General features: G+C 56.4%; 1 protein-coding gene and 1 non-coding gene across 12 annotated transcripts in view; one reads left to right on the top strand and one right to left on the bottom strand.

The window, feature by feature from the left end:
* KIFC3 (kinesin family member C3) overlaps positions 1 to 26,884 on the top strand; it is a 35,128-nt gene extending 8,244 nt beyond the window's left edge. For 4 of the 11 annotated variants that reach the window (XM_043435638.1, XM_043435637.1, XM_043435647.1 and 1 more), the window contains 18 exons: positions 2,825 to 2,963; positions 5,893 to 6,095; positions 14,560 to 14,625; positions 15,087 to 15,230; positions 15,381 to 15,620; positions 16,171 to 16,344; positions 16,824 to 16,971; positions 17,057 to 17,187; positions 18,342 to 18,453; positions 19,734 to 19,915; positions 20,909 to 21,013; positions 22,884 to 23,014; positions 23,520 to 23,643; positions 23,969 to 24,098; positions 24,186 to 24,415; positions 24,835 to 24,969; positions 25,400 to 25,508; positions 26,220 to 26,884. In XM_043435638.1, the coding sequence (XP_043291573.1) occupies positions 2,825 to 2,963; positions 5,893 to 6,095; positions 14,560 to 14,625; positions 15,087 to 15,230; positions 15,381 to 15,620; positions 16,171 to 16,344; positions 16,824 to 16,971; positions 17,057 to 17,187; positions 18,342 to 18,453; positions 19,734 to 19,915; positions 20,909 to 21,013; positions 22,884 to 23,014; positions 23,520 to 23,643; positions 23,969 to 24,098; positions 24,186 to 24,415; positions 24,835 to 24,969; positions 25,400 to 25,508; positions 26,220 to 26,245 (2,529 nt within the window). In that variant the 3' untranslated portion in view covers positions 26,246 to 26,884. Of the gene's footprint in view, positions 1 to 2,824; positions 2,964 to 3,331; positions 3,516 to 5,892; positions 6,096 to 14,559; positions 14,626 to 15,086; positions 15,231 to 15,380; positions 15,621 to 16,170; positions 16,345 to 16,823; positions 16,972 to 17,056; positions 17,188 to 18,341; positions 18,454 to 19,733; positions 19,916 to 20,908; positions 21,014 to 22,883; positions 23,015 to 23,519; positions 23,708 to 23,789; positions 23,903 to 23,968; positions 24,099 to 24,185; positions 24,416 to 24,834; positions 24,970 to 25,399; positions 25,509 to 25,994; positions 26,024 to 26,219 lie in introns of those variants that run through there. The other 7 variants (XM_043435642.1, XM_043435641.1, XM_043435649.1 and 4 more) reach the window with 7 other exon arrangements.
* TRNAG-CCC lies at positions 226 to 298 on the bottom strand. Its single transcript has one exon. It is a non-coding gene; the product is annotated as a tRNA-Gly (tRNA).
* Positions 26,885 to 26,909: the final 25 nt, after the last annotated feature.

Here is a 26,909-nt window from a genome sequence, read left to right on the forward strand (position 1 = left end):
TCTTCTTGCCTGTCAATATGTAGAGAACTACCTCATTCTTTTAAACTGCCGCATAATATTCTACTTCAGGGTTTATCTCACTGATCTTCTGTATTGTTTCTGATTGCAAAGAGCTCCTTAAACAAATAGAGATGCATTCGTGCACATAAAACTTTGAGCAATTTCAGGACAGCACAGGCTCTGCAGTTTTATTTTTGCTGCACCACACAGCATGTTGGATCTTAGTTCCCTGACCAGGGATTGAACCTGAGGCCTTTGCATTGGGAGTGCAGAGTCTTAACCACTGGACTGCCAGGGAAGCCCTTGTAATTTTTTAAATGGATGCAGCTGTTAACAGATATTTTTGCAAGTGCCTACTCTGTAAGAAGACTGTGCTGGCACACAGTCAAGAAGAGAAATAGACCTGGCAGTCTAGCAGAGAGGCCAGGATGGGCAAACATTGACATAATGGCTGAGGATGAAGGATCAGAGTTATCTGGTGGTGTTGCCAAGGCCCCTCCCCATAAGAAAGATTGTGCGTGACAGGGGCTACCTTGAAGGGACCCAGGCAGATGGAGGGCAGGGTGGGTGCAGGAGATAGGTGCCCTTTGAGCGTGTGGCTTCAAGTCCTGATCTGTACATGAACCCCTTGCTTGTTGCGTCAGAGACAGTCTTGGGCTTCCTGGTTTTTCTCATCCCCTCTGGTGTGGTTCATCTGAAGATGGAACTGAATGGTCCTTTTTTTTTTAAACCTATAAGTTCTGCTAGAAATGCAGGTCTGGTGCAGGAACAGTTAAAAAAAACTAGAGAACCATTTTTTTTTTTTTTATCGGACTCAAGCCATTGGTAGTTAAATCAGGAGGTGGTCAGAAATGGGCAGCCTTGAGTTGGGTGGAGGCTCTGTTCTTGAATTTTGATTATGGGCTGTTGGGTTGTGGTTGCCGCTGAGTCCTGGGGTCAGCAGATCTACTGAGGATGTGAGACGCTGCCGCCAGCCGCCAGTTTCCACATATGTGTTCTTCTGTGCTGGTGAAGCTTTATTATGTTTATAGGAGCTTCGAGAAGGGGGTTGTGAGGCTCAAACAGGGACCCAGACCCAGTGAAGTGACCTGGTGGGCCTGGTGATCTCCTCCACCAGCTTCTCAAGCAGTTAAAACCCGAGTCGCTCCCTTTGGAGGCTGCAGAAATTCCCAACCCCCAGGGGCCTGTCTGCCCTTCCTGTGGCTTGGCCAACGGGCCAGAAATAGTGTAACCTTTGCTCTGGACGGCAAATGGAAACTTCCAGCTGCTTCTGTTGCCTCCGCCAGTGACAAGGCTGCTCATGCTGGTGTGGCAGTTGGTCAGAGGGTGGGGATAAAATTAAGTCGGCGGGAATTTTCCTAAATACGAGACATGTTCACCACCACTCCTTCTGGAGTAGAAAGTAGAGTTTCTGTTTTAAGAATGGGATGATGAAGCTTCAGGGAGGGTTAAGTAACTTGCCCACGGTCACACAGCTTACCTGAGTCAGGCTTCACACCAAGGCCTTTCCGACTCTAGACTTGGAATATTTTTTAGACATAGCAGTTGTCTTTTTGTTTTGAATAAGGCTGGCACAAAGACACACCAAAAAGTGCCTGTAATCTCTCATTCTGGATAGCTTCTGTTATCAAAGATAACAAAGCAGAACACCACAGATGCTTACAAGGTTAAAAATGCAAATGCCAGAAAGGTTCAGAATGACACATAAAGCCTTTCCTTTCTCCCCACTTTCTCTTGCAACAAGTTTCTTTTGATTTCCCCAAAGTTTGCATGCGTGCTCAGTTGCTCAGTCATATCTGACTCTCTGCTGCCAGGCTCCTCTCTCCATGGGATTCTCCAGGCAAGAATACTGGAGTGGGTTGCCATTTCCTCCTCCAGGGGATCTTCCTGACTCAGGGATTGAGCCCACATCTCTTGCATTAGCAGCTGGATTCTTTACCACTGAGCCACCAAGAAAGCCCATCCCTCAAATTTAAATGATGCCCCGGTACCATCACCCAACCTCCAGAGGAAACCAGTGTTTATTTCCCCCAGATTTGGGAGAGGGAGGGGAAGGTCTCTTTTATTTCCATTGTCATTAAATGGGATTGCACTTTGCCTGTGGTTCTGCTGTTCACAGCTTACCTGTCGTCCTATGTGAGTTGCATGTGATTTTCTCTGGTTGAAAGGCTCTTTCTGCCTCTCCCCTCATCTCCCCGCCAGTTCACTGGTCTCTTCTCCTCCCGCCTTCTTTGCCTTGATTCCTCCTTAACCTGGAGACAAGGTCTCATGGTCCCGGATAGCCATGCCTACACGTGGACCATGGCCTTGCCCCGCCCATGTGGACCCGTGTGCCCCCTCCTTGGCAGTCCCAGGCTGGGTGCCATCTGAAAGGGGATGGAGGCAGCTGACGTCACGGGTGGGCATTGTTGCCCTGAGACTGCCATGTGCCTGGTGGGGCTGGACAGGCCTGTGAGTGGTGGGACGAGGGTGCACCTGAAGCAAGCAGGCCACTGCACTGGTGACTCAGGGCTCACAGGTCGGCCAGGTGAACTTCACCTGAGGATTTCTAGGTGCCCAAGGAACTTGTTTGCTGGTCCTGAGGGCCGGCTGCCAATGAGGGCCAGGAGAGCGCACTGCTCCCTCTCTCTGTGAGTTCTGGGCGCATTTTCTTCCGGACTCTGGGCCTCCTTGTTCTCACCCACCCACACAGTGAGGGGTGGACCAGCAGGGTCTGGGGTCCTCACCAGCTCCAGGAGCATGCACCATCCTCAGGCTCCACGGGGGTCCCCTCCCCACTGCGATCCCCCCTCTTCATGTGAGGATTCTGATTGTGTCTTGGCAGCAGGCCCTGCGGGACAAGGGGTGCGAGAGCAAGAGTCAGGGGACGAAAGAAGAGAAGCCCCTGAAGAGGCAGGCGCCGGCCCCCAGGAGGGACCGGGAGGCCCAGGAAGCTGGTGGCGCCATGAATGTAGAGAAAACAGGTAAAGGAAGTCTGCCCACCCACCTGGCACAGCCCTGGCTAACGCTGGTGTCGGAGGGGAGGCTCTTGTCCCCGGACACTGTCCTTCTCGCCTGGAGTGGCCGCCTTGACGTGGAACTCGGAGACCCCAGCCTGCCCATCCCGACTCCAGGGACGCCCTCCTCCTGGTGCCGCTGGGCGCCAGCCGGTGATAAGCAGCTTTGGCCAGCACACGCTGGGGTTGAATTTCCCTGCTTTTTTGTCTTTTCCCCAGCGCCTGTCAAAAGCAGGACGAGGATGGCAGCCGCAAAGACGCCACCACCTGCAGAGGCCTGATCCCCTCCTCTTGTATATCCGTGGGTCCGTCAGGGACCCAGAGGCCCTGGGACAGGGATTCGCTCTGCTGTGTCGAGGCTGGGAAAGAGGAGCTGGTGGCTCCCGTCTTTTCCGGCGAGGCTGACAGTTCTAGAAGATTCTGTGGGCCCCCTTTGTGGGGTTCCCCAGCAGGAACCCAGAGCCCAGCAGCTGTCGGGGAAGGGCATTCTCAAGAAACCCGAGGGGAAGAAACCCAAGAGTGAGTGGGGAAAGGAGCTGGCCTTTCTCTTGTTTGCCTCCTCCTGTCACCAGAGATTGTTTTGTGTCTGAACTTGAAAGGTGGAAGGAGCCACCCCCTTCTCTGAGGTTGATCCAGGGCCTCCTTCACCTGTCTGGGCCCGGCACTCATTTGGGGCTGGGTGTTGGGGTCTGGCCGGGCTGTGGAAGCAGGGGCATTGTCCAGCCAATCTGGAGGTCTGACTCTTGTTAGTGGGTCTGGGGCTGAGCTTCCCCGAGCCTGGGTGTCCTTGAGGGACAGTGTCCAGGCAGGGTCTCAGAGAAAGAAACTGTCTTCTGAGAATGCGGATGGACAGCTGACCTACTATGATGATGCAGTGGTCCCTCAGCCCCCTTTTAAGTTCTCCTTTAATCGCATCTCTCCCTCCTCTGCTGTTCTCTCTTAGCTTCCTCAAGGTCTTTTCCTCCACAGTAAATGCTCTCCAGGCCCCTTGTGGCTCCCCTGGCACGTGGGCCATGCCAAGGTTAAGATGAAGCCCCCCGTCTGTGGGCTGAGAGTGAGATAAGCCGTGTCCCAGCAAGGAGGGCTATTCCAGTCCTGCTGGGCAACACACCTGTGTGCCCCTCATGGGTTCCAGGTGCCTGCCCAAGGTTGCCTCTTTGGACAAGGACCATTGCCCCTGTTTCACAAGGGAAGCCCCAGCGGGATCCTTCCACAGGGCTCTGAAGTGGCAGTGCCAGCTCTTGGACCTAGAGTCGAGAGCATTTCCTGCCACCCCACGGCCGTCTGCAGAGGGCACAGGGCCGTGCTGGTCACATGCTGTCTATGGCAGCTCCGGGTGCTGGCCTGGAAGCATCCGTCTGACCTCGTGCTCTCTAGAACAGAGAGCAGAAGCCTGGCCAGCTGTGTGTGACATGCATACGGTGTCACATGCAGGCCGCACGGCCAGAGCCCCCTGGCCAACCAGTGTTGGCCCCCGTTCCGGCTCTCCAGAAGGCCTTGAGTCGGAGCCAACCCTTGGGGTTGGGAGGAAGGGAAAGGCAGTCTGTGTGTGCAGGGCCTGCTCCTTCGAGAGTGGGTGGCTTCTCACTGTCCACCCCTCCTGGGCCCAGTGCTGAGCTGTTCCGTCCAGCCTGGAATCAATGCCATCTGTGCCCCACGTTCCTGCTTAGTCCAAGAGCCAGGCTGCCGTGTCGACTTCTCTGCCGTCTCATTGAACACACCTGTCATCTTCCTGTGGGTCGAAGCTGGACTGTGTGACTTCAGGCGCAGATGGCTTTGTTTCCAGAGCCTGGGGTCCCCCCCGCCCACGCCGTCCTGCCCACACAGGGCTGCAGCTTCTGGGACCTGGCGTGGGGGATCCCGGATGCCCCGGTGCTCTGCGAGGGTGGAGGCTTGCAGCAACTCTTCAACGCTGCACTCTTGGACACTTTGTCCTGCCTCACGGACTTTGGCCAGGACCTGGATTAGGCTGCCCGATGTGGGAGGCAGATCCCTGCTCTTCCAGCCTCTCCTCTGTCTGCTGCCCCACCCCCTTGCCAGCTCCCCACCTGCAGAGACAGTGGTCATTCTTGGTGCCATCAAAGCAGGCTGTGACGGGCATGCCAGGCCCCATTAGCAGGTCCCAGGCCTTGATTCTGTGTCTCTGTCCTTCTGTCCATCTGTCTGTGTCTCTTCTGCTCCCGGTGACAGGATGGTAGAAGGCGGAGACCCCCCGCCCACCCCCGGCTTTCTCCCTCCCTTTTGCCTGTGTGGTCCCTGTGTTCAGTCCCACAGGGGTCCGCCTGGGAGCACGCTTGGTGATGTTCCTGCTTGCGTGCTGCTGCGTTTGTCCCATGTCCTGGTCTGTCTGTCCCTTGCGCATGCACACCTCCGCTTGCTCTCTCTCTGCGGTGATCACTCCCTGTGGAGGGCAGGGGCTGGTGAGCCCCCTGCTCTCTTCTCTACCCTGGAGAAGGTTTGGGGTGTAAAGAAATCACGTTCCACCAAGGATGGTGTTTTCCAGGGAGACAACAGCGGTTGCCAGAGGCACGTCTTTCTCAACTGCAGGTCCCTGCAGGCTGGCCATGGAGAAGATATTGCCCATCAAACCTAGAACATAGGCTGTGGGGGAGTAATGAGTGGAAGTTGCTTTCCTGACTCCTGGCCCAGGCAGTTCTACCCACCAGAAGCTTCCCGCTAAAGCGGCTTCCTCCAAGGCAGGCCCTGGAGGCCCCCCCACTAACCCACAGGCACCCGCTCACCCCTGCTGCTGCTCCAGCCCTTGCCCAGCTCCCTTGTCTGCTCTGCTTGCATCCACTCCCCGTCCCCGTGGTCCATCCTGCCATGACAGGCCCCCTGTCCTCAGCCAGGCTGGGGCCTCTGCTGCCCTGCTGATCGGCCGCTACTTTGCTCATAGGTGGGCGGCCCTTTGGCAGCGGGAGGTGCTCGAGCCTGTCGGGGTCGCCCGGTGCCACCCCCGTGGTACATAGGATGGTGGAGGCCATGTCCCAGCTGCGGGAGGAGAAAGCCCAGCTGCAGGAGGAGCTGGTGGCCCTGCGGGAGAGGCTGGCTGTCCGTGACAGTGAGCAGCAAGCCACGTCCACGCAGCTGCAGAACCAGGTATCTGGGGAGGGTGGGACGGGCTGAGGCCACTGCCCACTGTGGAACAGGTCGGAGGACGTCGCCCAGGGTACCTGGGACCCTCCAGGCCACCGGCATAATGGACAGATGGGGTCTCCTCCCCTGGCTTGGGAACACACGGAGGCCTGGGTCTCCCGTCCTGGTCCTCCACATGCCATTCCTCGAGGTTACCAGGGGGCCAGATCTGCCTCTTCATGAGTGACAGGCAGTATGTGTAGACATGGGCGGAGCAGGAAGGCGCAGGGATGTTCCTGCTCTGAGGCTGGTGCTGAGTCCACTCCATCTTCCGAGGTGCTCTGGCTTGGGGAGCCCACATGGACCAAACTCATTGCAGAGGTTGCCCCATGGAAAACTGGCAGGAGATGAGAGGCTGGGGGTGTGTACCAGGGAGAGAAGGGAGCTCTCAAACCTCTGGGAGCCAGAGAAAGCGAAGGTTCATGCTGGCCAGTGTTGTCTCCTGCATTAGCTGGCCAGGAGGATGCTGGGGATGCCACAGGCCCTGTGGGCTGACCCCTGGCCTTCCCTCAAGTGCCTGGCTAATTCACTCCTTCCCACCATGATGTGGGCCCCGAGGCCCCTTTCCTGGGGCTCAGCTCCCCACTCTGATCATCAGTGTCTATCTCTCAGGCCCAAGTCTGACCTTCCCCACTTCCCCAAGGTCCCCATCCCTGTCTGCACACCGTCTCCATGTTGGAGCCTGTGCCTGCGCTCCTGGGCCTGGCTCTCTGTAGAACGCCCTGCCTTCAGGTGGACCAGCTTCTTTCTCTGTGATTGCCCAGCCTGTGGACCTTCTGTTCCTCATTACTGGATGCCGTGACTTGTTCTCAGTTCCGGGGGCAGCAGATTATTTTCATGCACTTTTATTTATTTTTTAATTTTTGGCTGCGCTAGGTCTTCATTGCTGCATGTGGGCTTTCTCTAGTTGCGGCCAGCGGGGGCTGTTCTTCGTTGCGGTGCGCAGGCTTCTCATTGTTGTGGTTTCTCTCACGGCGGAGCACAGGCTGTAGGTGTGCTGGGGTTCAGTAGTTGGGGCCCACAGGCTTAGTTACTCCACAGCATTATGGGATCTTTCCCGGGCCAGGGATCGAACCCATGTCCCCTGCATTGGCAGGTGGATTCTTACCCACCTTGCCACCAGGGAAGTCCTCATGCACTTTTCAGATGCAGCGTTTTTCCAGCTTACAAATGTGTCCTCAGGCTGTCGGGGCCTCCCTGGTGCCCAGTTTGTCTGTCTCCTCGTGCATTGACCCCCACTGTTTGCTGCCCCTGGTCTGGTCTGTCCCACTCGTGGGAGCTCTTCACGGCAGGTGTAACACACCAACTTTGTATCACTGTTGCCTCCTGCCTTCCTGCCTCAGATGGCTGCTGAGTGCCTGGTCTGTAGGGGCGCCCAGCTGAGCAGTGGGGGTGCCCAGGTGGACAGGCACGCCCTGGCCTGTGGCAGCTGCAGTCTAGGGGAGGACAGACATTTGTCACTTGCATTTATGTACAGTTGGAAGAGTAACAAAGTCTCTGCTGGCGGGCGCGCACAGAGGGCATGAGCGCTCCTACCTGATGCCTTTGTCAGGGAGATCAGGACCTGCAGCGGGGAGAGCTCTTCCTTCCCCGACTTCCCTTGGTTTAGTTTGTCCAGGCACTTCACTTTTGAAACAAGTTTTGTTTTTTTTTTCTTAAGAAGTTTACTGAGATAGAATTCACATTCCATAGAACTCATCCATTTAAGGTATACAATGTATGGTCTTCAGTATATTAAGGTGATGATGCAGCCGTCACCACTGTCTAACTTTAGAACATTTTTGTCACCCTTCAAAGACCTATTAAGTCACTCCCCATGTCCCCTTTCCCCCAACCCCTGGCAACCACTGCCCAGCTTTCTGGGTTTTTAAAAAAATCTTTTGGCCTCACCGCATGGCTTGTGGGATCTTAGTTCTCTGACCAGGGATCAAACCTGTGTCCCTTGCATTGGCAACATGGAACCTTAACCACTGGACCATCAGAGAAGTCCTGTGCCCTGCTTTCTGTTTATATGGATTTATCTTTTCTGAACATTTCATATAAATGAAATATGTGGCCTATTGTGACTTTAAACAAATGTTTGTGTGCGTGCATGCTAGTCTCTTCTGTTGTGTCTGATTCTTTGTGACCCCCATGGACTGTAACCCATCAGACTCCCCTGTCTTTGAAATTCTCCAGGCAAGAATACTGGAATGGGTTGCCGTGCCCTTCTCCAGGAGATCTTCCCAACCCCCATCTCCTGTGGCTCCTGCATTGCAAGCAGATTCTTTACCACTGAGCTACCAGGGAAGCCCCTAAACGAATGTTTAAGAAACATTTTTTTTCCCCTTTAATTAGCAAAATTGACTTACTTTTTAGATGGGAGGTTGAGGGTCAAACATCTCAGTCTTTTTGGTCTTTGAGCTGCAGCTCTCCAGGCAGTCCTGACTCCTTCTCTCATCCCAACCCTCACTCCTCTGGATGATCTGGAGAATTCCGAATGGTTCCCAGTCTTGGCTCATGCTTATTCCTGCAAACTCTTATCTGAAAAAGTATATCAGGAGATGCACCTGAAGGTCCAGGTCTCTGAACCACTCTTGGGAGGGTCTGACCCTGTGGAGCTGAGGGCCTGGAGCCCCATCCACATCCTGACTTTGGCACTACTCATCAGCTGTGTGACCTTGGGTTAATTACCACTCTGCACCTCGGTTTCCTCATCTGTGAAATGGACATAATAGCAGTATCTGGTGAGATGACCAGTATTATTGGTGTCACCACCGTCACCGCCCTCACTGTTACTGGGAGGAGTGTTGGAGTTGGAATCACGTGCGTGGGGTTTACGTGCTGGCTGTGCGGCTGTAGTAAGTCACTTCCTCTGAGCCTTCATTTACCCGTCTCTAAACTGGGTCTGATGATGTTGCTCCGTGGTTACTGAGCAGCTCAGCTATGAGACTGGACAGAAAGTGGGTCATAAACTGTAAAGTGCTGTGCCTCGTGAGGTGTCAGGTCTGTGCGCTCGGGTTTCCTTTCAGCCTCACTGTGGTTTGACACAGATTGACCTTCTTGGTTTTTCTATCTGTTGCTTCTCTAAGAAAAGCCCACCATGGGGTACCCTCCACCTTGTTCTCAGGAGGCCTCCTGGTTCCCATTCTTGTCCAGACTTATCTTTGAACTCAGCTGGCTTTCTCATGCTGCTCTTCCTGAAAAGCAACGTGGCCTAGTGGTTAAGACTGAGGGCACTGCAGGGGCTCCAAGTCTAGCGCCAGCACTTAGTAGTCAAGTGACCTTTGCAAGATTAACCAAGGCTTAATTTCTTGGGACCTCAGTTTTTCCTCCTGTAAGATGGAGATAATAATAGTATGTACCTCACAGGATTGGGGGGTTCACAGTAATGATCTAATCAAGAAATCATTGCCAAATCTAAAGTCATGAAGCTTTCCCCTTGTTTTCTTCTAAGAGTTTTATATATAGTTTTAGCTTTTGTATTTAGATCTTTGATCCATTTTGAGTTAATTTTTGTATATGGTGTTAGTAAGCGTCCAACTTCATTCTTTTGCATGTGGATATCATTTTCCCAGCACCACTTGTTGAAAAGACTATCCTTTCCTCATTAAAAATCTTAGCACCCTTGTCAAAAATCAGTTGACCAGATACATGAAGTTTTATTTCTAGGCTGTCTATCCTACTCCATTGGTCTATATATCTGTCTTTATGCCAATTCCACACTTTTTGGTTTACTGGAGCTTCGTTGTAAGTTTTGAAATCAAGAAGTGTGGGTCCTCCAACCTTATTCTTCTTCAAAATTGTTTTGGCTATTTGGGATCTTCTGAGATTTCATGTGAATTTTGGGATGGACTTTTCTATTTCTGCAAAAAATGTCATTGGGGTTTAAATAGAGATTGCATTGAAGCTATGGATTGCTCTGGGTAGTGTTGATGTGTTAGCAATATTGTTTCCAAACTATGAATGCAGGATGTGTTTCCATTACCATTATCATCTTTAATTTCTTCCAGCAACGTTTTATAGTTTTTAGTGAACAAGGTTTTGCCTCCATAGTTGCTTTATTCCTACATATTTTATTCTTTCTGATGTTATTGTAAATGAAATTGTTTTCTTAATTTCCTTTTTGTATTATCCAGTATTAGTGCATAGAAACACAACTGATTTTCAATGTGTTGTATCTCGCAACTTGGCTGAATTTATTAGTTCCAGTTGGCCTGATTTTTTAATGCTCAAGTTAGTTGCCACCATTTAAATCTTAGTTAAGTTCATATAAAAATCTCAGCTTCCATTTTTTGTCATAAAATATTGGAAGATATGGCACTTCTGGGCTGACATTCCCGCATGGTACCCACTGCCTGGAGCCCAGTAGCCACTCCTGCCTTTTGTGGAAGGGAGCATCCTGCAGTGAGCCCCAGCCCACACCACATTTGCTGCCCCATGCCCTGGCTTACAGCTCACTCAGGTGTTCAACACTCTTTCTATATGTGTTTACTGAGCACCTACTCAGGTGCCATTCTAGGCACTTGGAGTACAGCGCTGACACAATAGACAAACATCTCTGCCTATCTGAACTTTCATTCTATTAATAGAACTCATTACGGTGCTGGGCCCTGTCCTAAGCACTTTGCATATGTTATCTCTTGTAATCTCACTTAATCCTCCAGACCTCCTCAGTAAGATAGCCTCATTCTACAGCTAAGGATATGGAGAGAGGCATGGTGGACTTGAGACATGTCCAGGGTTGTCCGGCACATAGGGCAATGTCTGTATTGCTGGGCAAGTCTGGCCTGAGAGTCCGTGATCCCAGTGACCCTTGGTGGCAGAGAACTCACATGTGAAAACCCAGCAGTAGAGGCAGGGTGGACAGACGCAGCCAGACAGGCCTGGTCATTGGTCACATATGTAGGCAGCCAGGAGTCAGGTCTCCTGGGATGGGGAGTGTGTTGGGGGCAAGACAGTGTGCTTCCCCAGGGCTGTCCCTTAGGCCTCTAGACTGTGTTTCCTTGGGGCCGTCTGGATCCCAGGCCCTCTCATTTTCCCAGTTCAGGAACCCCTTGATCTTGCCACTGGGACAGCCCTTCGTTCCTCAGAAGACAGCTGATGATGGAGGGCCAGGCTCGGTGGGAGGTCGAGGGTGGGTAATCAGTAGGTTGTCTGCATTGAGAGGAGCAGACAACTGGGAAAACGCAGACCAGCCCGGGCAGCCCACCCTCTGCTGAGCCTGCTTCTGCTGGGAGATGTAACTAGGGGTTGGCGTCAGGTCAGCAGACAGGCCCCATCTCCCAGGTCTCCCCCGAGGCTGCCCTGCACCAGGCCTGTGACTCAGTTTCTCTCCGATGACTAGAAGACTGAGCTCAGGGAGTGTGTGTATGTTAAGTCGCCTCAGTCATGTTCGACTCTTTGCGACCCATGGACCGTAGCCCACCAGGTTCCTCTGGGATTCTCCAGGCACGAATACCGGAATGGGTTGCCATACCCTCCTCCAGGGGATCTTCCCAACCCAGGGATCGAACCTGTGTCTTTTATGTCTCCTGCATTGGCAGGCAGGTTCTTTACCACTGGTGCTACCTGGGAAGCCCCAGGGAAAGTGTTGCACAAACTCAGCCTGGTCGCTTCTCAGCGCTGGGGTTGACCGCGTTTGAACCCTCTTGGTGTACAGATGCAGGTATGGTCGCTGACTCAGAGCTGTGCTGGGTGGGCAAAGGGGGTGCCTGTGGGGCACCCCCTCCCACCAAAAGCTCTGCCCTCTGGTCAGGTTCACCCTCAGCTCCCCGTCTCTGCTCTGAGCCTGCCTCCCGCCGGTGGTTCTGTCTCTGTCTCCATCGCCCACTGTTTTCCCTGACCGTGAGGGACTCACCCGTTCCCCCTCCCAGGCTGGGGGAAAGCTGCCATCTTCCCCGCGGCCCCCCCAAAGCCAAGCCCTCTGTGTGGGGGGCAGGGGTCCCGCGCCTGGGCAGCGCGTGTTCTTCCTTCCCAGCCCCTAATGGAGCTGGCCGGCCGGGGCACAGCCACCGCACACCACGGGGTGGTTTGTGCCTGACCAGCCGTCCTGCGGTGCCAGTGTGACCATCCCACTGCCCGAGACAAGCCGGGAGAGAACGAGGGTCTGACATCTCTGACAAGAGGGGTCTTTTACAGCCTCTTCCTCATGCCCCACCTCACCCCTAGCCTGCCCCCCAGGGCAGCCTCTGCCTTTTGGGGTGCCCCTCTGAGATTCCAGACAGAGGCTTGGCACTCCCAGAGTTCCGATTGTGATGTAAGAAGAGAATAGGAACTGGGCTGCAGGCAGGTGGCAGGTAAGCATCCTGACTACCTGCCCCCCCCACCCCAGATAAACACTGGAAACCCCATTTTCACTGCATTGGATCTGAGTGCCAGTGGTGCTGGCACGAGGTCTGAGTACCCCCAGCCCGGTGCCGAGGAAGCAGTCTGTTGGGACACTGACTCCGTGCAAGTGGATCTTACTGGGTGATTTCTGAGGAAGGGGAGGGAGGTGGGGGCCCCCAACCTTTCAAAACGAGGTGGACTCCACCTGTTTCAGGGTGGAAGGAGTGCAAGAGAAATATATATTCTTTGAGACTTAAAAATTACTGCAAAGTGTTAAACATTTGTCAAACATAATCCTGCTACCCAGCGCCCTCTATGTTTTTGTATTGCAAATGCAATTTTGTTTTTGGATTTTTCTTTTACTTAATACATTGAGGAGCCATTCCTTACATCATTTAAAATTCACGATAAGCATATAAGTGACAATTACACAGTAGTGTATGAGTGCATTTACCGTGACCTACCTAACGATTCCCCTAATGCTGGGCATTCAGGTTATTGCCCGTTTCATCACTAAGGAATGAAAGGCTGCTTTATTCAAACTCCCCTCTAGGGCAAGGGGACTGAGCACTCTGTGTCCGGCTCTTAACAGAAGGGGGTGTTGCAGTGGGCAGAGAAGTGGCATAGGCTTTGCTGCCTGCCTTGGTCCATGTCCAGTGCATTGCTAGGAAGGAATGTGCTGGTGGAGCAGGTGACAGAGGTGACCTTCTCGGGTGCCCGCCCTTAAGTCACCTGCTTGTCCGCCAGCAGGCTTTGGGCAGCCAGGTTGGTCCTCCCAGCCCCTCTCTGGGTCTTGTGTCTTGTACTCCACCTCCTCAACTATGAGTGAGCAGCTCGCTGGTATCACTGGTCTTTTCCTCGGAGGTGGGGTCACACCTGTGACCCAGTTCCTCCCCCAACCTGCCCAGAGAAGCAGAGGTCCACTTGTGGTTCAGCCGCTTTCTCCAGCCCCAGGAGATGGTTGGTTCTGAGCTCATGCTCAACCGATTGTTGATGACATTTCAGCCGTATGTAGTGGGGAGATTTAATATGCACAACCTGAAAATCTCAATGTCTGGCTCGCTTGAAAGGTCAGAAGTTTGGCAACGCTGGGCCTGTATCCCCACCGCCGCCCCCTGCCCCCACCTTCTTCAGGTGGATCTTGGCCATCTAGTCCTGCACTGCCTTCCACCTGCCTTAGCTGGCTGGTGGACTCTGTAGGCAGTAGGCTTTGTCTCCTGGTGTTTAGTAGTAGCCAGCCCAAGGCTACGTGGCCTGCTTGTGTAAACCGCACCTCCTTATCTCCGTGGAGGGAGCCTGACTCTCTCACGGTACCTTTCCCAAGGTTCCCTGTGGTCATCACAGAATGTTCTGCAGGGAAATCCCTAAACATGCCCTGATGAATGCTGGTCTTCATCTGCATTTTGGGTTATTTCTGAGGGGAGAGTTCCTGCGGGCGGGCTGACGTGAAACCAGGGTCTAGGCCTACGTGGAGAGCAGGCAGCCCCCCGGGATCCTGCTCTCTGGGGGCTGCTTTCTCCTCCTTGGGCTCTGGCTGAGCCAGGTCACCCTCGCCTCCTGATGGGGTGCACACCCCATGGATCTCCGGCAAGGCAGACTGGAAGCCGGGATGATCTCAGATCCTATAGGTGTGCTGGTCATTGGCCGGCTGGTGTCTCCACAGACAGACTCCCCAGGAACCACTCAGGGTGGAAAATTCTAGGGGCCAGTCAAGGACCAATCCACGTTTTGTAGTGCCTGGAGTTTATACAGTTTGGAGGCCTATTAAGAAAAAAGGATATAGAGTTACAATTACAAAAGTAGGTACAGGCCTGGGCAGGGGTCTAGGCAAGGCAGGTGTCCTGAGGGTCAGTCCCTTGAGTCCCCCATCGAGCTGCCCCTGGAGTGGGCCCAGGGGTCCCCTCTCCGCTTTCGCTCCCCGGACTCTCCTGAGAGCCCAGGCTGGCTGGTCCTGTGATGGGAGAAGGTGCTGAGAGCTGTCAGGAACAGGTCAGGTGCATCGCACCTGGAGTTCAGGTGTGGCCTGATGTATGAACACAGGGAGGGCTGGGGCCATGGGGTCAGGCGAGAGGCCTGGGAGTGAGAAACCAGGCTTACCACCCCGGCTTTCTGCTGGCAGGTGGAACACCTGAAGGAGAAACTCATAAGCCAGGCCCAGGAAGTGAGCCGCCTTCGATCTGAGCTGGTGAGATCCTAACACCATCCTAACGGGGCTGAGGGGTGGGGAGAAGCTTCCAGGGTACTTATCACCACGAGGTTGCGTGACCCATAATGGGAGGGAGGTTAATTCTTGTTTGCTGATGTAAAGCAGGAGTGTGATCTCTGTGTATATAAATACGACTTTCCTTGTTACTTTCACACTCAGGAAAATAGAATGAGAGGGCTGGGGTGCAGCCGGGAGCCGTTGCTGTCTCACCACCCTCCTCCGTCTCTCCTCTCCTCTGATCTCATCTTTGTCTTTATCTTCTCTGGAGACCCTTCTCTCTTCTCTCCGTCCATCACCGGCCTTTCTTTCTCTTTTCTCCTTCTCTCTTCCTCCCCATCTTGGCCCTCTGCCCACCCCACCCTGTACTGTCTCTGCCTCCCCACTGCCCCGTCCTTCACCCCACCTGCCCTGACCACATGTCCCCCCTCGACTCTCTGCAGGGAGGCACCGACTTGGAGAAGCACCGGGACCTGCTGATGGTGGAGAATGAGCGACTGAGGCAGGAGATGCGGCGCTGCGAGGCGGAGCTGCAGGAGCTGAGGGCCAAGCCGGCAGCCCCCTGTACAGGCTGCGAGCACAGCCAGGTGGGCCCAGGACCAGCGTGGTCCCAGGGTCGGGGGAGCCAGGGGCTCGATTCCCAGCAGTCACCCCAGCTCCTCACGCTGACTCTTGCCCGCTGGTCTCACACCTGACCCGTCCCCACCTCCCGTGCCTCTGTGGCTGTCCGTCTGCAGGAGAGCGCCCAGCTCCGCGACAGGCTGTCCCAGCTGCAGCTGGAGGTGGCGGAGAACAAAGGCCTGCTGTCAGAGCTGAACCTGGAGGTGCAGCAGAAGACCGACCGGCTGGCCGAGGTGGAGCTGCGGCTCAAGGACTGCCTGGCTGAGAAGGCGCAGGAGGAGGAGAGGCTCAGCCGGCGCCTGCGAGACAGCCACGAGACCATCGCCAGCCTGCGCGCCCAGTCACCGCCCATCAAGGTGAGCCGGGGCCAGGTGGCTGCCTGCTGTATGCACCTGGACTGTGCCTCGGCACTGGTCCCTGGAGCCCAGGACAGGCCGGATGTAGAATAGGCATGTCTTGGTGAATAAGTAGGTGCAAGGGGTTGAAGGAATCCTTCCAGGTCTGCACTCAGCCTGGCCCCTTCCCTCTCCTGCTGTCCAGGGTCAGGCCATGTAGGCGTCCAGCAACCGAGGCTTGGGGTGCCTGCTGTGAGCCAGGCATGGTTGCGATGCTTCACGACATTCCGCCCTCTTTGTCTGTCTTTGTCTGTCTTTGTCTGTCTTTGCCCTCCTTGTCTGTCCTGTGCCCAGCCTTGGGCCACAGCCAGGCTCCTCTGGGGCTCGTGAAAATGAGAAGATTCCAGGAGGCCCCTGCAGCATTCTGGAAAGCCAAGACCTCAGGGCTCCTCTAGTTTTTTTCTGCGGGCTGTGAGTGGGATGCTCCTGAGGGGTCCCCTCAGGGTCCCAGGGTGAGGGCAAGGCACCCACACGCCTCTGTGTTTCCCGCCCCTCCGCCCCTCCCTTGCAGTATGTCATCAAGACCGTGGAGGTGGAGTCGTCCAAGACCAAGCAGGCCCTCAGCGAGTCGCAGGCCCGGAACCAGCACCTGCAGGAGCAGGTGGCCATGCAGAGGCAGGTGCTGAAGGAGATGGAGCAGCAGCTGCAGAGTTCACACCAGCTGACGGCCCAGCTCCGGGCGCAGGTGCGCGGGTCAGCGCGTGGCTGTCGGGGCGGCGTGTGCACGCTGGGGTCGCCCTGTGGCACAGGGCAGAGGCAGAGCACTTGGGGTCCCACAGACCCGTGTTCCAGCCCCCCTCTCCCTGCTGGCTGTGGTGACCAAGGGCAAGTTTCTGCTCATCTGTAAAATGGTCTGATCGCAGAACCCAGCTCCCAGTGGGGCTTGACCTCATCGCAAGATTGACTCAGGGCCCGTCACACACGCTCTTGGAAGGGTACCCTGGTCTGTATCATAACTGACAAGAGATCCTCTCCCCTGCTTCCCAGGGCCTATGGGACCCTGGATAGTGCTGGGCTGATGCCGGGAAGTAGCTGCACGGAGCTGGCAGCCCTCTCGGGGAGAGAGATGGCCATCCTCTCCCTCCCTTGTGCATGTGTGTGTGTGGGAGGGGGCATCTCGCCTTACCATGGGGTGTTGCACTGAGCTCCTGACCCTGGCTTCAGATCGCCATGTACGAGTCGGAGCTGGAGAGGGCCCACGGGCAGATGCTGGAAGAGATGCAGTCCCTGGAGGAGGACAAGAACCGGGCCATCGAGGAGGCCTTTGCCAGAGCCCAGGTGGAGATGAAGGCGGTACACGAGAACCTGGCAGGTGAGCCGGCCGGCTGAGCCCTAGCCTGCTCCCCACACCATGGCCCTTCACCCCGTCTGCCTCTCACCCCTTTGTGTCCCCACAGGCGTCCGGACCAACCTGCTGACGCTGCAGCCAGCGCTGCGGACCCTGACCAACGACTACAATGGGCTCAAGCGTCAGGTGCGCGGCTTCCCGCTGCTGCTGCAGGAGGCCCTCAAGAGCGTCAAGGCCGAGGTGAGTGCAGGCCCTGGGTGGCGGGGCTCGGAGAGGCTCTGGAGCCCCTGGGTGGACACAGCATCCCCCACCACGCCCTTCCCAAACTCAGACAAACCCCCAGACGGCAGCTCCCTTCCCTACCACACACATGGCTGTCCTCGGACCGTTGGAAAAACAGTCTGGTCAGGGGTATTTGTCTTGTTATGAGTCTGTAAAGCAAACATGTCACATATATCTTTATATCCCATATGGGCTACGCATATCTTTATATCTCAAACATGCTACACATATCTTTACATCTGTTAGGTTTAATTTAATTTTTTCAAGCTGTACTTGCGCAGTATGAGAATAACCAACGTCTGTAAAGTGCCTGCTACATGCCAAGCCTTTTATAGCCATTGGCTCCTTGAGTCTGTGTGACAGCTCTGCAGGGTAGACATATATTTGGGAAATCGAAAATAGTTCTTCTCCTTTAATAAAAAAAATCATGTCAATAATACATGGACATGTTGAAAGTACACACTTCACAGATGGGTGTCGGATGAAAAGGAAAGGCCTCTCTCTGCCACCCAGCCCACTCCCCAAAAGAAACCTCTCCCAGCATGCCCCCTAAAGGGTATCCCGAGCATGTTGAAAACTATTGACATGTATGTGCATGTACAAGTACTTCCCTTTCTCCCAACAAAGGGGAACAGGTGTGAGTGTGGCCTGCATCTTGTTTCTTTTCCCTATGAATGGAACTTGAAATCTTTATCACCAGCTCATATGAATTCCCATTTTACAGATGAGGAAATTGAGGCTCGAAGACATCGAGCCAGTTGCTTCTGGTCTCCCAGCTCCTCAGAGTAGAGCTGAGATTTAGGTCCAGCTGAATCCTGTAGTCAAGGCCTGGTGCTGTGGAGTGAGGGGCTGAGTCCCAGCTCTTTGCTCATCAGCAGGGCAATGTTTAGATTGGCTTAGCCTCTCTGGGGCTCAGTTTCTTGCTCTGTAAAATGGGTCTGGTCACAGTACCTACCCAGAGGGTTATTGGGAAAATCTGATGTGTGATAGCTCAGCTCAGGTGCCCAGTCCAGGGCAGGCAGCGATGAGCAGGCTGTCAGTGGGGGGGCAGCAGCCGGGCATGTGAGGTGGGTGGAACTGGCCCCCTGATGGCGCTGCCCTTCCCCCACCAGATCGGCCAGGCCATCGAGGAGGTCAACAGCAACAACCAGGAGCTGCTGCGCAAGTACCGCCGGGAGCTACAGCTGCGTAAAAAGTGCCACAACGAGCTCGTGCGGCTGAAAGGTGACTGCCGGGTGGATTGGGGGGTGCCCAGCAGACGGGGCCCTGATCTGCCTCAGGGGTGCTCCTGCCCTTCCCTTTGGCTCCAGTTCCAGTCCTTGGAGCTGTGCCCTGTCATTTTGAGGCACTGTTGTGATCCCCTCTTTGTAAATAAGGGTATGGAGGCACAGAAATGTCACAGGAAATTTGCTCAAAACTGAATGGTGTGTAAATCAACGGTCCACCTTGGATCTGTCCAACTCTGAAGGCTTTCCTAGTGCCCATGGCAGCCTACTGGGTGTTGGAGGAGCGGGGCATTGAAGTACTGGGTGGTGGGTGGCTAGAATATCATTTATTCTGATGTAGGGCTTGGTCAAGCTTGAGAGACCACCTGTTCACTGCCCAGTGGTCCAGAGAGCACCTGCTCTGTGCCACATGCTGTTCCAGACACTGAGGATATGTCTGTGGACCCCACAGAACCCGTCCTTGCCCTCATGGTGCTTCCTTCAGTGGCAGTGGGGGGAGCAGTGATCATTAATCACCCTGAGAACCTCATCAGTGCCTCTTTACCTGGGCTGAGGAGGGGTTCTCAGAGCTCCTAAATATCTGACAGTTGAGGGTGTCGAGGGGGCTTCTTGAAGGAGGTGGAACCAGGGCTGAGACCTGGACTGTGAGCTGGAGTGGACAGGTGAAGGGAGGTGGGGCCATGCTACATGTGATGGCGAGTTTTCTCTTCATTCTCCTCATTCAAGCCTCTGGGATCCCCTCTAAGGGCTTGAAGCAAGGGGGATGACATGATTGAATCTGTGCCCAGTCAACCCCGGGGCTGCCCTGTTGACCATGCCCATCTTCTGCCTGGTCCCGTCAGCCCATCTGATTCCCAGACTCTATCCTGGCATTCACAGTGCCCTTCTAGAATGAGAGAACAAGCTCCTTAGCTTAGTGGGACCCAAGCCCCTCATTGTGTGTGGGAGGAAACTGAAGTCCAGATGTGTAACGAGTTGTCCATTTTGGTATCCCACCCAAACTGGGTGCAAGGTGCAAAGTCTGAACTCTGACCTTTCCTCTATGTCCCCAAGGTGAGGCTGCCACCCTCAGTTGGTTTGCTTAGCAAAAAATGTATTGATACATGAATTCATAGTATAGTGAATGACTAAGAACAGCTTTGTGGGCCACCTTGCCCTTGGGGGCCTTACTAAGAAGATAGGGACCTCTTGAGCCACTGGCCTGCTCCGGACACCAGTGTGGAGGTAGTCTGGTCTTGACCTGGCCTGTACCCGTCTCTCCTGCCCCATCCAATCTAGGGAACATCCGGGTGATTGCCCGTGTCCGGCCAGTCACCAAAGAGGACGGGGAAGGACCAGAGGCGACCAATGCTGTGACCTTTGATCCCGATGACGACTCCATCATTCACTTGCTGCACAAAGGAAAGCCTGTCTCCTTCGAGCTGGACAAGGTCTTCTCCTCACAGGCCTCACAACAGGACGTGAGTGTGGCCCCTGCCGGGAGAGGGACAGAGAGACACACTCACCTCACATGAAGGGGGAGAGATGGGTGAGGGCTGGACAAAAATAAATGTAAGGGAGGGGAGACAGGATGGAGAAGCCTAGGGCTACATGGTCCCTCTCTTTACCTCTGGAGGAGAGAGGAGGGTGGGAAGGCAAAAAGGACTTCAGAAGGGCAGATCCATGCATAAGCTAGGGCAAACCCCCCGTGGCTCCGCCCATCACAGCCACACCCACTCTTGCGCCCACCCTACTCAGGTGATCCCTCCTATCCTTATAGCCACACCCACCCTCATAGCCCCTCCCACCCACACGGTCCCCTCCCATAATCAACCACACCCACTCAGCCCCTCCCACTCACATGGCCCCGCCCACCCACTGGACCCTGGCTTGTGTGGAGGCAGGCCTCTCCAGCCAGGAGCACGACCTTTATGGGCCCCACGGGCGTTTCTAGGGACTCCCATGCTGCTCGCGCAGACCTCAGGGAGGAGCCTGCAGCCTGTGTGAGCCAGGTGTTTTCAGCATCTGCTCTTCCCTCATCTCTGCCAGGGCTAACCTGAGAGGCCTGTTTTGCTTGTGCCCAGGCTAGGCTTTTATCTTTGCCCCCGTCCTTTGTCAATGGCTGGCAGGCAAGCCAGTGGAGGTGCCAGGCACATGCTGCCTCTGCTTTGAGAGATGGAAAAGCTGGGGGAGGGCTCCTGAGCTCCTGGCCCAGGCTGCCCCTTCCTCAGGTGCCAGTGGGCAGTAATTACTACCCTGACTTCCTTTCAGTCTTTCGGCAATGAGGTTGCCCACTGACGCCTCGTGTAAATGACTCATTAGTCACAAATTCCTCCACAGTGAGCTGGTTGCCCATGATAACATGTGCCATGTTGTTGCTGAAGGAGGGGAGCGGTCAGGAGGAGGTGGCTGGGGTGGGGGGCGGCCAGCAGCCTTGGCAGCTCCACATCCTCCAGCTTGCGTCTTCTCTGCAGGTGTTCCAGGAGGTGCAGGCCCTCATCACCTCCTGCATTGATGGCTTCAATGTCTGCATCTTCGCCTACGGCCAGACGGGTGCTGGCAAGACGTACACAATGGAGGTGGGTACCCACTGGATGGAGCAGGGGTTCGGAGTGAAGACTGCCCCCTTGCTGCCATTGATGGGGGTGGCCCTCATTGGTCTCGAGGTTCTGTGTGGGGCATGTTTTGCCTCACTTGGTCTTCACAGCCTTAGAGCCGAGCCGATAATTATTTGTATTAACCCTAAGGCACCAGGCCTGAAGAGGGGGTGCCCTGCCCAAGCACACCTGTGTGGTCCTAGTAGGTACGGGGAGGGGAAGGTGTGCTGACAATAGCCTCTGGCCCCAGAGGGGTCTCGGCCTGGGCTAAGAGTCCAGGTCAGATTGCTGTGACGTATCTCAGAATTGCCCTCATTTCAACCACACACATGTACTGGGCTTCTGTTGTGTGGTTGCTCATGCTGGGCCCTGGGGGTGTTGGGATGAATGAGGGGGGTCTTGGCCCCCAAGAAGATCCTTGGGCAGCAGGAGAGACTGGTCAGTGGAGGCTGTCATGGGGTGCCCAGCTCTTACCTGCAGCTCTCAGGCCTCATCTCCCCGCCTGTGCCACCCTCCCCCCACCCCACGCCCCATGCCTCCATGGGCAGTGGCCTGGAATAGGGGTGTTGAGAGGAGGAAGAATCTTGACTGTAGACAAAAATGGAAAGCTGGTCCCAGGGCGTGTCTTTGGTTTGCTAGCATTTCCCTGGCTCTTGAGGGTTTCTGCGGGATTCTCCAGGTAGGGGTGGACAGCAGGTGACCTGGTGTCCCAACAAGGGCTGTGAGAGGGCCCTGCTGGCCCAGGCTGTTAGACACCCTTTGGGAAGGCTCCAGTGGTGGGCCTTTCTTCCCTAATCTGGACCATCTTTTCCCTCAAGAAGGGATTGATTAGACTGTTTATTGAGAGGCAGGCCAAAGGAAGATGGGAAGGGGAAGGGGGTGATTGGGGGTAGTGTGTGCAACACCATCTAGGCTCCCAGCTCTTGCTGGGGTGCCCAGAGTTGAGGTGAAAACAGGGGCACCCATACTCCAACTCAACCAGTTGAGGCTCCACGTGCGTCAGGCACCCTGCCTGGGGCTCAGCCATGACCAGAGTGCCTGCCCCGCGGAGCTGGCCCACCCGTGGGGAGACGGCAGTGCCCACGGCAAGTCACCATGTGTCCTTCGGTCAGGTGCTAGGGAGGAAAATTCAGCCAGGAATGAGGAATCAACAGTGAGGGAGGGATCCGGCATTTGGAGGGAAAGGAAGCTTCCCTGAGGAGGTGACATTGGTGCAGACACCAGAGCCAGTCATAGAGAGGAGTGTGGGGCAGAGGGGACAGCGGGGCAGAGGCCACGGGGCTGGAGGGTGTGGGAGGATACTGAGGCCCCAGTGGCAGAAGCGGAAGTGGAGGTGGAAGGTGCCATTCACACGGAGGCCCAGGTGAGGACTCCAGATTTGTTTCTAGAAAGGCTAGCCAGCCCATCCGGCCCCAGTTCACTCGCCAGCTCTCCCGCAGAACCTGGCTCACCACGGCCCACCTGACATTGAGCCCCAGAGTGGGGCCTCTGGGCAGCAGCAGGGAAGTCACACATTCCCAGTGGCTCCTCCCAGGGGGCCCAGCACGGCCAGGTATCCATCAGCAGCCCCTGTGTGCATGCCCTGGGCCAAGTTCCACCTGGTGCTCTGCTTTAAGTCTCAGGCCCAATCCTGGTAGGGCTGTTTTAAAGGTGAGAAAACTGAGGCCCAAGGAGGTGGAGCGGCTTGTAGCTGGTGGAGGGTGTTTCGGGGGCAGGCCGGCATGTGGGAGCTTAAGTTGGGGAGGCCGGCCTGGGAGGGGTAGCTAGAGCAGGTGGAGAGCATCTGCACAGGTCAGCCTTTGTGGGGAGAGGGGAGAGGCCTGGCTCACTGGGGCCTTGATTTTACCCCCAGGGGACCCCTGAGAACCCAGGCATCAACCAGCGGGCCCTGCGGCTGCTCTTCTCTGAGGTGCAGGAGAAAGCGTCCGACTGGGAGTACACCATCACCGTCAGTGCCGCGGAGATCTACAATGAGGTCCTCAGGTGAGTGGCCCTCAGATGAAGGGCCCTCAGATGGGGGCCTCAGGTGGGAGTTGAATGTCGTGACTGGGCCCAGAGGATTCACTGTGTCCAGGCCCCTCCCCTGCACTAGCAGGCGGGAGGGAGGAGGGCCCACTGAGCCCAGCTGGGACACCCAGACCAAGGCCCTCCTGTCCCTCTCAGAGTGCCCTCACCCTGCCTGCAGGCTGCACTGGGTGGTGAAAAGTGAGAGTGGGGTCTTGGGGAACCCTGCCTCCAGGGGTTCAGTGCAGCATGGGGGCTGGAGTTACCACCACCCCAGGACTTTTGGGGAACATTCCTGCCTCTGCCCTTTAGCAAACTGAGGGCCCAAGAGGAGCTGGGGCTGGGAAGGGAGAGGGTCTGAGCCCCTTGGTGTCCAGGAAGGCATCCTGAAGTGTGATGGGGGAACATTCCAGGCTGGGGGCGGGAGCAACTGTAAGCAGAATGCAGACTGGGAGGAGGGCGTGACTGTCCTTCCTGCCCTCAGGGACCTGCTGGGACAGGAGCCCCAGGAGAAACTGGAAATCCGGCTGTGCCCAGACGGCAGCGGGCAGCTATACGTGCCGGGGCTGACCGAGTTCCAGGTGCAGAGCGTGGAGGACATCAACAAGGTGAGGAGCTGGGCGAGCCAACGCGGGGCGGCTCCGCCCACAGCGGGGCGGCTCCGCCCACAGCGGGGCGGCTCCGCCCACAGCGGGGCGGCTCCGCCCACAGCGGGGCGGCTCCGCCCACAGCGGGGCGGCTCCGCCCACAGCGGGGCGGCTCCGCCGGGAGGGATGGGGCTCGAGGTCCGGCTTTGCCGGGTTTGCAGGCCTCTGGGAACCTGCTTCCTCCCCCGGAGGAGGTAGCGGGTGACGCCCCCTCTTGGGGTGCTCCAGGACTGGGGATTCCGAAGACCCCACTCCAAAGCCGGTGCTTCGGCCTTCCCGCCTCCAGGTGTTCGAGTTCGGCCACACCAACCGCACAACGGAGTTCACCAACCTGAACGAACACAGCTCGCGCTCGCACGCCCTGCTCATCGTGACGGTGCGCGGCGTGGACTGCAGCACCGGCCTCCGCACCACGGGTGAGCCAGGGCCCCCAGCGCCCGGCCCGAGCACCCCACCCCTGCCTCTCCTGGGGCGGCCCTCACCTGCCCGCGCCCTCCCCGCAGGGAAGCTGAACCTGGTGGACCTGGCCGGCTCGGAGCGCGTGGGCAAGTCGGGGGCGGAGGGCAGCCGCCTGCGGGAGGCACAGCACATCAACAAGTCGCTGTCGGCCCTGGGCGATGTCATCGCTGCCCTGCGCTCCCGTCAGGGCCACGTGCCCTTCCGCAACTCCAAGCTCACCTACCTGCTGCAGGACTCGCTCAGCGGGGACAGCAAGACCCTCATGGTGGTGCAGGTGAGGGTCTCAGGTGGGCCTGTCAGGGTGGCCATCAGCGTGTACGGACTTGGCCAGTTCCAAGAACAGGGGTTCCCACCCACCTCCTTCCCCTGCAGCCGGGATACCCCACAGGCTGTGCAGAGAAAAGCCTCTTGTCTTCAGCAGCTTTGGAGTCAGTGACATGTGCCCCCCACCCCCACCCCATAGCCTACCCAACAGACCTGGCCAGTCACGCTTTGCTTGCAGCTTTCTCCACTTCAGGCACCTTGGTGAAGTTGCCCGCCACGCCTGCCCCCCAATCCCAGCTCCCTTCCCTCTCCTCTTCTCCAGGGAGCCTTCTAGAATCCCCTGGTTGTGAGCTCCCTCTGATGCCCCTTCCAGTTCTGTGAGGACAGCCGGCCAGCCAGGTGGAGAGTGAGCTCTTGTGTGTCCCCTAGGTGTCCCCTGTGGAGAAGAACACCAGTGAGACGCTCTACTCCCTCAAGTTTGCTGAGAGGGTGCGCTCTGTGGAGCTGGGCCCTGGGTCCCGCAGGACAGAGCTCGGGTCATGGTCCAGCCAGGAGCACCTAGAGGTACTGGGACCCCCACAGGCCTGCCTCCGTCCGGCGCTGAATCAAAGATTCCTGTCATGGGCAGGAGGGAGGGTGTGGCGGGGAGAACAGCATGGAGTGGGGAAGACAGGAAGATCCCAGAGAGGTTGGAGCCAGAACTTGAACCCAAACCCAGTAGTCTTCTTCAGTCCAGGTGTTTTTGTTGACCTCAGAGGTACCTAGGGGTCATCAGCTGGTTGGAGGTGGGGCAGGGAGGTGCATGCTGGCACACAGATGCTCAGTAGTAACTAGTTTACTTCTTTGTTAATTCCCACCTTCTTCCCATGGTTATTGTATCATCATGACGTCCATCTTGCAGGTGAAACAGTTTCAGGTGGCTGGGGAGGGGAAACGTGGGTGGGGGCAGACCCAGGGCAGCAGACCCCGCCCACCTGCCCTTCTCTGCCCACAGTGGGAGCCAGCTTGCCAGACGCCACAGCCCTCAGCGCGAGCCCATTCGGCCCCTGGCTCTGGGACCACTAGCCGCCCAGGCTCCATCAGGAGGAAGCTGCAGCCCTCAGGTGAGTCTTCAGGGAGGGAGCCAGGGTGGGGAGCCTCCCCCATCAGCTGATCACAGCCATGGGCTGCCCTTATTGGAGTGGGCTTTAAATTTATGGAACTTCTCCAGACCAGCTTCAGTTTCACCTTCCTTGGCCCTGGGAAGTAGTCAGGGCAGACAGCGCTGGGTCCATTTTACTGGTGGGAAACTGAAGGCCCCTTCGAGATGGAGTGTCAGGAGGCGGCCAGCCCTCCTGACTCCTAGCTGGGCCGCTGATGTGAGGCCCAGGACGCAGTTCTCTGAGGCTGGGTTCATGAAAGACATGCCCTCCCAAGTAGGCCATGGATGGGTGATTAGAATCCGGGGCTCCAGCCCCCAGCTTGGCCCACTCACAGAAGGGCCTGGCAAGTGTTTGAGTCTAAAGGGGCTGTGGGCAGCAGGGTCCTGGGGGGTGGGTCCCAGCCCAAGGCCAAGCCTACCAGTGAGACACCTGTTGCTTTGATTTCAGCCTGACGGCTGGGGCTGCAGAGTCTCCAGGTGAGTGTGGGGGCCAGCAGCCCAGGGCTGCCCGCCCACCCGCCTGCCTGGCCGCCTCGGGTTGCAGGGCTGTGCCGGGAAGTTGGCTGGGTCTGGGGCTCGCTGCCTGCTATCTGTGTGCTTCTGCCCGGGTGCCTCCTGCTCTGGGACAGAGGCTGACTGTCCTGGTGCTGACAAAACCTACCCCCTCCCATAGGGAAGTCCAGGCCGTTGCCCGTGTGATGGACATGCCCACCCTGCCGGACCAGGGACCAGCGACTGGGTCTCCACGCACGGCTGGCCTGCCCCCGCTGCAGCGTCTGGAGCCCGTGAAGCAGAGGCCAGAGTGGAGGCGCCTCTTTGACCCCATCTCCCCTGAGATGAGAAACATGTTCAGAAGGAAACCCTGTCTCTTGGCTGTGGCTCTGGGTGCAAGTGGCACAGGCTGGAAGGGCGGGCCCAGGCCATCAGTGTGGGCCCTTGTGGGGAGGGCAAGTGTGTTGTGTGGGAGGGTGGGCCCTCGCCCGGGCTGGCCCAACCCTCCCCAGCCCGCAGGGCCCCTGCAGAAGGCACAGGAACTGTGGGAGCTGGGTGGTTGGTGGGCAGCCCTGTCCTGCTCTTCTCTGGGAGTAGAGCATCTCGCCAGGCGTGTATATAGTGTTCCTAGGTGTACACAGGAGGCCTGCTCCTGCCGCGGGTCGGGCTTTATTTATGGCCGGCAGGAGGCCAGTGAGTGGGGATCTTGCTGCTCCCCTCTTCTGCCTGGCACCAGGCTGTCTCCCTGCTCACTAGCCTCTTGAAATTTTCCTCCCTCTGAAATCCTATTTAAGAACTTTTGGAAGCTTAGCCATTTTTACTTATTAAAATAACCTTTTTACACAAGCACTGTCTGGAAGAGTTGGTCTTG

The sequence above is a fragment of the Cervus canadensis genome, chromosome 18, assembly GCF_019320065.1.
Source record: "Cervus canadensis isolate Bull #8, Minnesota chromosome 18, ASM1932006v1, whole genome shotgun sequence".
Taxonomy (NCBI): Eukaryota; Metazoa; Chordata; class Mammalia; order Artiodactyla; family Cervidae; genus Cervus; species Cervus canadensis.